This window comes from Schistocerca gregaria, chromosome 8 (genome assembly GCF_023897955.1).
Source record: "Schistocerca gregaria isolate iqSchGreg1 chromosome 8, iqSchGreg1.2, whole genome shotgun sequence".
Taxonomy (NCBI): domain Eukaryota; kingdom Metazoa; phylum Arthropoda; class Insecta; order Orthoptera; family Acrididae; genus Schistocerca; species Schistocerca gregaria.
This window is the reverse complement of record NC_064927.1, coordinates 328,328,693-328,341,158: the sequence shown is the minus strand read 5'-3', so window position 1 is coordinate 328,341,158 and position 12,466 is coordinate 328,328,693. Positions and strand designations below refer to the sequence as shown.

The window sequence follows — 12,466 nt, the reverse complement described above, 5'->3', positions numbered from 1 at the left end:
AGGAAAAAAAATCTAATCTTAATTCAGCATACGAGAAATAGTCATAATCAGCTATTTTTATGTAGAGGGCAAAAAGTGTTTGTGCAGTGTTACCAGTCACAACGCTGTCATTTGGTTTAACTGTTATGGTATCTAATACACCTACTGGGTATCGTGCTTCCTGTTTGACAAAATCCCACATACTTTTAATCTTACTTCCTGCATCAGTAATTTTGTCAAGTTCAGCATACTTCTGGACATTTTAATGCCTTTCCTTAAAATATCACGATATTTTTTGCTGTAAGCATGTAACCTCGGACCTTGACTTATTCTGGCCTTTATATAAATTTCCTTTAACTTTTGCGTAAGATATTGACGCTATTAGCTATCCATAGGTTACACTTGTTTAATGGATTTTCTGGATAATTATTTAGGAAAGCTACTTTGGAATACTGAGACGAATTGACTATGGAATAAACTGAATTTGGCATTAGCATCTCTTTCTGTAAACTGTTCATCTCGTGCCACGTCTTTGACCCTACTCTTACAATCATGTAAGCTTAGCTTAGCTGCTTCGTATTAACTTGTCTTATAGTTGTAACTTTATTTACTTTAATCTTTTATCATCATCAGAGGGTCCATTAATAATAGGGTACAGATTAACTGTATCATCCTGAGTACTGTTAATAAAAATGTTACCAGTCGGGGTCCTACTATCTTGGTGCACAAAGCACTCTTCTTTTCAACTTTTGTTTCTTGCTCTTCCTGGTGTGTCCTGTGAATATATGTAATGTAAACAGTAGAAAGTCATGATAAACTCACTAACCAAATGGTCGACTGGGCTGATGTGTTCGAACGAGCTCGTTAGCAACGGACGCAGTGTTGTCAGCGATTATGTCAGGCACGGCAACGGGCCACGGCCTGTCACGTATTTACTGTTCCAGTGGATACATTGTCTGCTCTTCATATATTAACGGCAATTTGCCTATGAAGGGGACTGTTCCAGTGCCAGTGAGCAGATATAATGAATCTAAGGTATGACTTACACTATGGCTGATCTCTATGACTCCTTCAGGGCACCACCCTTTCTTTCTTTTTTTCGTGCGAGAAAGCCTGTCACATTTAAAGTCGTGATATCGCAAGGAACACGTATGTCGAATACTGAATCCGTGGTCTGCCGAGTGTGTACAGAGAGATAAACGAGATACACATAATTACCTCGAAAACACTTTTGTAAAATGTGTGAAGATGTAAAATCATATTATATACTAAATTTTATCCATCGTGCAACAGGAGTTTTCTGTGTGAGTGCTCTATTATTTAGCGAATTAATGCTTCGAATGTGTAGAATTGAATATCCACTGCTTAATTTTGCTTATGGTGAGGATGCTTGAAACTACAAGAGACATATATTAATGTTGCTTGAGACAACTAATTTTTATCTACATGTTGATTGTTGTTATGGATTCTTGAGGCATTAAAATGCACATTCAAACAAACATATTTCGTTCGAGAGTTCTTAAGGAAGGTAAAAATATTTATAGGTATGTAGTCTTCGCCAAAGATGAAAGTACAGTTGGTATAATAAAAGAATGTCCATTGTAAGAACAAAGAACTGTTTACAATAAACAATGCAGCTAGAACGAATTTTCAGTCTTCAGATTCAGATACATAGATGATGCGTTGGGATGACAAATAAGATATATTTTTAACTGTGATGATTCACAGTTTCTTGCTTTTCTTGCCTTTGATGTAGAACTTCGCACCAGAATACAGAAACACCCTTAGAACCACAGACACGGGGGCAAATTTTACAAGGAAAATTATACGTTAAAAATTAACCTTTTTGTTTTTATAACTTACAGTCCATTTAAAACGATTCTTTATTTTTAGGAACAGATACCATTACAGGTACGGGCATTGGGGAGTGAGGATTTCTATTATGTGTCATGAGCTAATAAGGTTTGACATGCGTTTTACTCTATTCCAGTACCAAACTGAGTTACAAAATAAATGACGTTTGGTTAAAATTTTTCGATGTATATTGTAATAGAATACTTAATTCGACTGGAACAGGAGTTTTTTTAGAAGAAGCTGTAGACCACGGAATATATTAGTATCGTGAATGAATACTACTTCCCTAATAGTTTGCTTAACACTATATTCTCATCTCGTTATCCGTATATCTTGCAATCGAGTGTTACGAGTTTTCATATTTGTCAGGGAGTGTGGGCTACACCAAACTGACTGCGATTAATATAGCTATGATCTTTCTGATAAGCGTTAATCCAAATACATAGAATATAAAGATGTACTGCAGATACTCATAATCTGGTATAAATTTATGCGTCATTTGATTAATCAAATTTAGCTGCTAAATTAAATCCACTTGCGCTTACTTTTAGCTGCGAGAAATTTCACTGTGACTGCTGCAGTAATTATTTAAATCGTAGAAAATAGTATTTTTATTTTAACTGGGGTTTCACAGCGAGCCAAAAATTATTTGTGACTGTTATTTAATGTAGAGTGTTTCTATTTCTCTCTGTATTTCGTGATGTTCTTACTTACGGGAAAAATTTAATCACCGCCGAATTTCTTCATATCTGTCGTGAATTTAAGCTGGAAACCCTTTTAGTGTTTCTCAGAAATAGCATCTCGCATGACGGGACCCTTGGTTGGTCTGTTACGGAGAGAGTTCAGTTGTTATTCCGTAAAGTACCATTGGAACTACAGTTAACTTGTAAAAATTGACGCGGCTCTTCACTGATGTCCGATTTTTCGAATAACATTTGCTTGTGTCACGTATTTGCTAATACGTACAAAGTTTTTGGTTTAAGTTTCTTTCACGTTGGCAGCTGCTATTACATCCAAGATGCGATTTTGAAATGTGTCCCTTTCTCAAGGATCTGGCCACATACGTCTGCAAGAACGCGCGCAGAATCATGGATAGAGTGCGGGTAATGATGGGCTGGATGGCGACTAATCTTAATTGGTCTAAGTGCGAGGATGGAGGATACAAAGCACAATTTATTACAAAACAAAACTAAAAACTATTGAAAAAAATTGGGAATGGACACCAGACATGATATACTCACTCTTTGGTAGTGTGAGAGATTTGGCTCGTAATAAGAGAAAAAAAATTATCAAAAAAAAATAGGTACAACGCTACCGGAAGCTTTCAGCACCTATAGCCATCTGACATTTTCAGTTGCAAGAGAAAAACGGTGAATGCGAAATAGTTTTGAGATTACATGACAAACCGTTCTAGGTACAATTGGTATTAATCAATAGGCCTATTTCGTGTTCTCACTTTCTCCAAGCGGATACATTTGAGTGTGCGACGGTATAGGGTGTGAGTTCGGTTTGAGATCAGGCGACATCGTCTACGAAGACTGTGTTTCAAATCAAGACTAGTCAGAAAACCGGAAAATATGGATTTGTAGCGGTATTCTGACGAAATACTGTGCATGTGCAGTGTTGCACTCTTGAAGTGAGGTTCTATGCTGGTGCAAGCATAATTCTTTCCCTTATCTTTCAGTATCATTAACGTGCAAGACGTCACACTCCACACGCTTTCTTCACAATCTCCTACTCTAGAAGATCACACTTAAGAAACAACACAAACGATGCGTAAAGAAACAGTGTCAGTGTGTGGGAACACGCGGCTGAATACTTAGGGATTAACACAAATTGTGCGGCCCCTTCTGCCGGAGGTTCGAGTCCTCCTTCGGACATGGGTGTGTGTGTTATTCTTAGCATAAGTCAGTTTAAATAGTGTGTAAGTCTAGGGACCGAAGACCTTAGCGGTTTGGTCCCTTAAGAATTCACACACATCTGAACATTTGATTAACCCAGACCAAACTAGTGATATGACATGTTTGCTTCATTTCATATAGCTTCTTGGTATGGTTCCTTAGACTCTAGGGGTGACAGATATCTAAAGTCGGCCAGTAGTACTATAGTAAGTTACTATCCATTTTTTATTCTTGGAGGACAGCAGTCACATAAATTATTTAAAAAAAAAAAGTCCGCCATTTGACTGGAGATTTGTATTCATTTATTTCACACAATCATGATTTCGGATTTATATCATTGCAAGAGCAATCTGAAGTCTAAAAAATGTCTGACGTATCTAAAATGACATGTCATAGTCGAAATAATATTTATTCGGTGTTATAAACCAGGCAACGTATTAAAGTATTAGAAAACATACCAAAGACGCGTGATATGGATGAAATATTGCATAGATATGATATGAAGGTTATTTCAACGATGACATATTATTTTATACAGGTCAGACATTTTTGAAATTTCATATTGCACTTGAGAATGGCTACAAAGGCGAAATCATGACTGTGTGACGTAAATGAACACAAATCTACAGTAAAATTGTGAAAATTTCTTCAAAAATTATGCTGTCGAGTTCTTGCTTTTGTTTATGGTTGTAATATCGTATTTATTGACATTTAAGGAGCAGTACATTTTTATATGTCATATGGAAGAAAAACTACCTGTCATATCTTATTTCCTTGCAGACTTCCATAGTTGAGACTTCCCTATGACTAACCGTACTGGGAGTGTACACAATACAATATATATGTGTACACAATACAATACAATATATATATATATATATATATATATATATATATATATATAGTCAAATGTATGTGGTCTGTTTTCTGGAGGTTATGTTGCTATATGGACGATATGAAGTGGAACCATTTCATCGATCATCGATGATTTCTTTCGTCTTTAGCTTTGATATTCAAATGTGTGTGGTTTGTTTTAAACTTAAGAATAAAACCAGAAAAGAGATACTTTTGAGATATAATTTATCTGGGTCCATTCTTATAAGGAGGAATACAATATATGGGAAGCTGAAACATTATTACAGACAGAGCTATAAATGTATTACAAGACTTGTCCACACATTCTTTAACTGACAAAATTAGATAAATAAAAACTTTCTGATGACACACGTTTTTAAAACGGACTAAAAGGTATAAATGATATCTCTTAGTCCTATATAGATTCCTAAACCCATATAGGTAGTCCTGAAAACTTTTACTTGTGAATTTTTGATGGTTATGACGGTACTTGTGAAATTTAAAACTGAAAATGTGGGGCGCATGCAACAGATAACTGATGCGAGAATAGTTCACCTATGTCACTATAATTTTATTGCACTACAAACGATGTGAATTGTGTGACTTTTCTCAAAGACAGCTGCTCTCTGCACTCCTTACTATTATCGCTGCCTGAGCCCCAGGTTTCTCGTTTTAAATTTTACAAGTATTTTCATAGCGGTTAAAAATCCACTACCACATAATTTCAGGACTATCTGTGTAAGGTTAGGAATCTGTTCTAGGAGAAATTATTTGCTACTTTTCAGTCAATTTTAAAAACGTATTATATTGAAAAGGTTTTTATTTAAATAATTATTTTTTCCCGTTTTTGGTCTTGTGTGTCCTATGTTGTCCTGTTGATTTAAATATTTTCATGAGATTAAGACAGAAACTTGTGCTACATATCAGGTTTATTTCTGTTGCTTTTCAATATGTACCTTCCTGCTATGTAAGTCTCGTGAAGATAAAAACTGAGGAGAACCGGGCACACACGGAGGCTTGCTAGTAATCGTTCCTACCACGAACCATTCGCGAGTGGAACAGTAAAAGGCAGAAATAGCAGTGGTACACAAAGGATCCTCCGCCACACACCAGATAAGAAAGCGAATTAATATGCGGGTCGTCCATTTCTCGGCTATGTTTAAAGAATAACGTGTCTAGCTCATCGGAAAGTTAGCTTAAGGTGAACTGCAAACAGACAAGAAAGCGACACAGTGAAAACGTGTGCGACAATGACGTCAAAGATGGGCAAAATAATTTTAAAATATGTCAGGAAGTATCATATCAGCGCACACACTGCTGCACAGTGAAAATTTCATTCTGGAATTTAGAAATAAATGAGTGACCACTAACTATTGAAACAAGTAGTATCATACACTCATCAAAAAAATTTTTGCATCACCCCAGTTACCAGAACTCCTGAAGACTGTGGATACTGTATCACTGTCACAGTCCCTTTGACTGTTCAGAGATGTCACTAAACCCGCCTAAAGATGTAAACAACCATGCATGATCAGCGCCTATTAGACTGAGGGGGTCCGACAGCCGATCAGTTCCAGTCATTCCACCTGGAAGGAGGTACACGGCTCGTTTTGTCTGTAGTTCAATCATGCGTAGACCGTCAATACCGCGGTTCGATCGCGTCCGCATTGTTGCTTTGTGAGGGGAAGGCCTCTCAACAAGAGAAGTGTCCAGGCGTCTCGGAGTGAACCAAACCGATGTTGTTCGGACATGAGGAGATACCGACAGGAACTGTCGATGACATGCCTCGCTCAGGCCGCCCAATGGCTACTACTGACTGCAAAGGGACTATGCGCAATAGGCTGCATGATGCGCATCTTCACTCCCTACATACATGGCGAGGTCCATCTTTGCAAACCACGACACCATGCAGCACGATTCACATGGCCCCAACAATATGCCGAATGGACCTATGGATTATGGCTCGGAGGAACCCTGACAGCAACGACATCATGTTGAATAATTCTTCTCGTGCAGCCACAGGACCTCGTGTTACGACTCAAACTATGCGCAATAGGCTGCATGATGCGCATCTTCACTCCCGAAGCACATGGCGAGGTCCATCTATGCAACCACGACACCATGCAGCGCGATACAGATGGCTCCAACAATATGCCGAATGGACCTATGGATTATGGCTCGGAGAAACCCTGACAGCAACGACATCATGTTGAATAATTCTTTTCGTGCAGCCACAGGACCTCGTGTTACGACTCAAACTATGCGCAATAGGCTGCATGATGCGCATCTTCACTCCCGAAGCACATGGCGAGGTCCATCTACGCAACCACGACACCATGCAGCACGATTCACATGGCCCCAACAATATGCCGAATGGACCTATGGATTATGGCTCGGAGGAACCCTGACAGCAACGACATCATGTTAAATAATTCTTTTCGTGCAGCCACAGGACCTTGTGTTACGACTCAAACTATGCGCAATAGGCTGCATGATACGCATCTTCACTCCCGAAGCACATGGCGAGGTCCATCTATGCAACCACGACACCATGCAGCACGATACAGATGGCTCCAACAATATGCCGAATGGACCTATGGATTATGGCTCGGAGAAACCCTGACAGCAACGACATCATGTTGAATAATTCTTTTCGTGCAGCCACAGGACCTCGTGTTACGACTCAAACTATGCGCAATAGGCTGCATGATGCGCATCTTCACTCCCGAATCACATGGCGAGGTCCATCTATGCAACCACGACACCATGCAGCACGATGCAGATGGCCCCCAAAAATATTCCAAATGGACCTATGGATTATGGCTCGGAGGAACCCTGACAGCAACGACATCATGTTGAATAATTCTTTTCGTGGAGCCACAGGACCTCGTGTTATGACTCAAACTATGCGCAATAGGCTGCATGATGCGCATCTTCACTCCCGACGAACATGGCGAGGTCCATCTTTGCAACCGCGACACCATACAGCACGTTACAGATGGGCCCAACAATATGTCGAATGGACCACTCAGGATTGGCATCACGTTCTCTTCATTGATGAGTGTCGCATATGCCTTCAACAAGTCAACTGTCGGAGACGTGTTTGGAGGCAACCCATTCAGGCTGAACGCCTTTTTGTTGTCGAGCGAGTGCAGCAAGATGGCGATTCCCTGCTGTTTTGGGGTGGCATCATGTGGGGCCGACGTACTCCGCTGGTGGTTATGGAAGGCTCTGTAACGACTGTACGATACGTGAATGTCATCCTCCAACCGTATCGGCAAATTTATTGGTCAGGCATTCATCTTCATGGACGACAATTAGTGCCCCCATCGTGCACATCTTGTGAATGACTTCCTTCAGGATAACGACATCGCTCGACTAGAGTGGTCAGCATGTTCTCCAGACATGAACGCTATCGAACATACCTGGGATAGATTGAAAAGGGTTGTTTGTGGAAGACGTGACCCACCAACCACTCTGAATGATCTACGCCGAATCGCCGCTGAGAATTGGGACGATCTGGACCAACAGGGCCTTGATGAACTTGTGGGCAGTACGCCACGACGAATGCAGGCATGCATCAATGCAAGAGGACGTGTTACTGGGTATTAGGGGTACTGGTGTGTACAGCAATCTGAACCACTACCTCTGAAGGTCTCGCTCTATTGTGGTACAACATGGAATGTATGGTTTACACGAGCAATAAAAAGGACGGAAATGATATTTATGTTGATCTCTATGCCAATTTTCTTTACAGGTTTCTGAACTCTCGGAACCGAGGTGACAAAAAACTTGTTTTAATGTGTGTGTAATCCACAGGGCAGGTGAAATGGAGACCAACAAACGTCTGGACGAAGTGAGAAGCCAGAACAAACAACTGTAGCTCTAATTTTTCTTCCAGTAACTCTTCATCCGTTCACTGTGTTTGTGTTTAGTTGTTCTGTTTCTGCTGTAACTTCACGGGGAAGCTTCGCATCAAATTGTGACTGATTTTTTTCTACCTATCATTATTGTTCATATGTGCTAAATTATTTCTGCTCTACATGCATTTCCGGTAGCTAAATGTTTCAGATCTTCATGAATAAGCTAATTCCAGAATTGTCAGTGCCTGTTAGTGTCATTCTATATAGCTGACTGCAATAATGAGGTCGTCGTTTCTCGCTCATATCTCCCTTTTTTCTATGATTTGGTACATTTTCTTCCATTTCTCCTTCACAAAAATTCCAATTTCCCACATTGGTCCAAGGATTTTTCTCAGAATATTTCTTCCTTTTTTCCGCCCTTTATCATTTATCAATTACCATGGTTTGGGATTCATAAAGTGCTTCTACTTTAATAACTGTGGTCTGCGTTTTGTGACGTGGTCTGCGTTTTGTGATAAGATATATACTTTGTTATATTATCTGTTCCATGCGTGCGCTGTGGTAAGACACTACTAAGGAATGATCTGAATGGGCCAGGAATCAGCAGACGTGATTTACATTTACAGAAAAGCAAATGATTACAATTTCAGAAGAACTAGATAGTACATTCGAGACAAAGAGCTTCGCAAATTCAACAAGAGTATAACTCGGTGGTCTACCTTTGGCCCTTATGTAGGCAGTTGGCATTGATTGAGAGAATTACTGGACGTCCTCTTGTGGGAGGTCGTGCCAAATTCTGTCCAATTGGCGCGATAGACCACCGAAATCCCGAGCTGATTGGAGAGCCCTGCACATAATGCTCCAAACGTTCTCGATTTGGGAGAGATCTGGCGTCCTTGCTAGCCAATGTAGCGTTCGACAAGCATGAAGACAAGCAGGGGAAACTCGCATCGAGTGCGGGTGCTCATTATCTTCCTGGAATATAAACCTAGGATGGTTTGCAATAAAGGGCAACAAAACGGGGCATAGAATATCGCCGACGTACAGCTGTGCTGTAAGGGTATTGCGGTTGATAATCAAAGGGGTTCTGATTTGAAATGAAATGGTACTCCATACCATTACTCTTGGCTGTCGATCCATATGGAGGCTGAAAAATCAGGTTGGTACCCTACGGATGCCTGAGACGTCTTCAAGCACGTCTTCACTGGTCATCGGGGCTCAGTTCAAAGAGGAACTCTTCACGGAAGACAATTCTACTCCATTCAATGAGATACCATGCCGAAGACGTGTCTGAAGACGCCCTGGACAGCTGTGCGATACTAACCTGACTGTCGGCCAACCTAAGACCCGACAAGCAGAAATGATGGTATGGGGTGCCATTTCATTTCATAGTTGGTTCAAATGTTTGAAATGGCTCCGCGTAGTCGAAAGTGAAAACGCGAAAACGCAGGTCGAAGGGTAAAGTTATAAGTGTGTGCACGGTCCAGACGGACTATTTTCATTTCACCGCTACGAGAAGCAACGATTCGGGGAGCAGTTATCTGAGCAGCGTGCAGCAGGCGAGGTGAATGAATTGAAAGCAACAACTGTTGCCTCCACCAGCTTCAGTCTAACGTCAGAGAGTGGCGAACGGCATGGACAGACGTCTGTGGTCGTCTATGGCAGCTGAAGACTGCCGACACGACAAAGAGAATGCGGCGGGTAGTAGCATCGCGCCGGGGAGGAAGGTAGCGTGTACGCTTATCACTTTATAGCTAGAGAGAGGAAGCTAGTATTGACAACCGTAGGGGTTTTTAAGAATATTTTTAAATTGTTTCGTAATAATTTCCTTAAAAACAAAATGTCGGGGGGAAAGCAAAATGCGGTACAGTCTTAGAAGTACAGAGACAGTGCAGCCTCAGGGTAACGAAATGGAAGAGGTAAGCCAATTACAAGGCATGCCAGATGAAATTAGTATTATAAGTAAAGAGGAAAGCGTACAAAATCAAATGGATGACAGCTGTTTACCAGAATCATCTGATGTAGAAACGGAAGTTTTGCAAGAAAACACAATTTCAGATAGTAGCGATAGTGGAATTAGAGAGGTGGATACTGATGTAAATGACATGAATGTTTATAATAAGTTAAATAAGGTGAATGGTGATGTCAGAGGTGGGGACTCTGACACTATCGTTGCTAATGAATCTACAAGTAGAACAAATAGGTTAAGCCATGGAACAGCATCAGCTGATACAGTGCCTACACAAGATAATGATAAAAGTGTGGTTGAAATGTTAATGGAGTTAGTATCTGGGCAAAAAGAAATAAAAAGGATTCAAACGAATTATAGAACGCGCGAAAATTACTTGCTGATAAAATAGAAGCAACAAACAAGGAGAAAGCAGAAATTAATCGTACGTTTTAACGTTTAGAGACGAGGGTTGATTCTCATGAAGCTAGAATAGGGGCTTGTGAAAAAAGAATTGAGCATGAGGGTAAGGAATGAGATAAAAAATTAGATAAGTGTAAGCAAGAGGCTAATCATAAGATTGATGATTAAGTAGTGAAAATAAATGATCTCATGCAGGCTCAAGATACTTTGGTATTGTGAGTTAGGCTGAAGTCATTAAATTAAGTAATGATCAGTGTAAAATAAACAAAAGTTGCAAAGATACCCATGAGAGGCAAATCAAACGGTCGTAGACTTGAAGGGCGAAAATGTAGTCCTAAGCCGTAAAGTATCATGAATAGAATCTGTTTGTAGTGGTAATACAAATACGATTCAGGGCCGTTTGAGAGAAATAGAACAGAAGGTAGAAAACATACCTCAACCAAGTGAGATGAGTAAAAACATAGATGATGTGGAAGTTCCATTAAAACAGAAACTCGAAACATGAATTGAACAGGAAATACTTAAGAGTGTTGTTCATATTAATGACGTAGTCAGTAATGCCGATGCTTACAAATTTCATAACTTTTCTAGAAAAGGTAGTGTACATTGTGTTGACTTTGTTCGTCAGTTTGAGGGCGTCATACCTGACAACTGACAGATCAACAGAAAATCAAATTTGTAGCCAGTCGTTTTGAGGGTTCGTTTAGGATAATTAGACTGGCTCATCCTAGTGCTGTGGAGTTGCCTAGCCCAAGGACCGGACAGAGCAAAGGATTGTATAATAGTGCTAATAACAAAAGATTTCATCAGAAACAGAGTAACCTCAGGGGGCAATAGCACTCTTCGCATTGCTAGGTAGCTGACGCCTACCAGGTACCCGAGTTAACTGACAGTTTACTTCCTTTTTTTCACGCTGTTAGTTCTTCCCTCTGCATCATTCTGAACTAAAATCTGTCATCTATCCTTCTTCTCTATTAAAAAAAGGAGACATAAAGGGATGAATTGAAACAAAAGACGTACTAATTGAACAGTTAAGCAATCGATCATAGACTATACTTATGTATCACAAAAGATAAAATGCAACATAAAGTTTGCAAACGAAGTACAGCACCTAGACTATAAGAACTAAAATCCTCATCCACACGGGCAGCAGAACACACTATAAACTACGTACAGAAACTTTTTACAAATGTTATGCAACTTACATATGCATACATACAGAGAAAACAATCTTCTTTATTTCTTTATTAGCTAGCCTACAGCTGACACAGACGAAGTGGACACAATTAGCACAAACAGTACGGATTGGTCCTGAGACTTACCGCTCATTAATTTCAACACATCCAATAAATGACGTCCAGTTCTCTGTAGGTAAGGTATAATACTGTGGGTAGTGTTGAGGAAGCAATAGGAATAGTACAATAGTTGTACACATCTCATGATTTTTGTTTCTGCTCATCGAGATACAATAGTATCCAACAAAAAATGTTGTGTACATAAACGATATCTACCTATCTGACATGTTTGTTTACCTGTTTGCCGACGGACGCCGCATTTGTTGCACATGTTTTGTTCCCTGTAGTGACGCAATATCCGCTGCGAACGGTAAGCATTGTCATGATACATAACGTGTGGTTCCTGAA

General features: G+C 40.0%; 1 protein-coding gene across 1 annotated transcript in view; it reads left to right on the top strand.

The window, feature by feature from the left end:
• The first annotated feature begins 873 nt into the window (after positions 1-873).
• Positions 874-12,466, top strand: part of LOC126285179 (odorant receptor Or2-like) — a 103,228-nt gene continuing 91,635 nt past the window's right edge. Inside the window, exon 1 of the mRNA XM_049984487.1 lies at positions 874-1,014. Coding sequence (XP_049840444.1) covers positions 874-1,014 — 141 coding nt within the window. The remainder of the gene's footprint in view (positions 1,015-12,466) is intronic.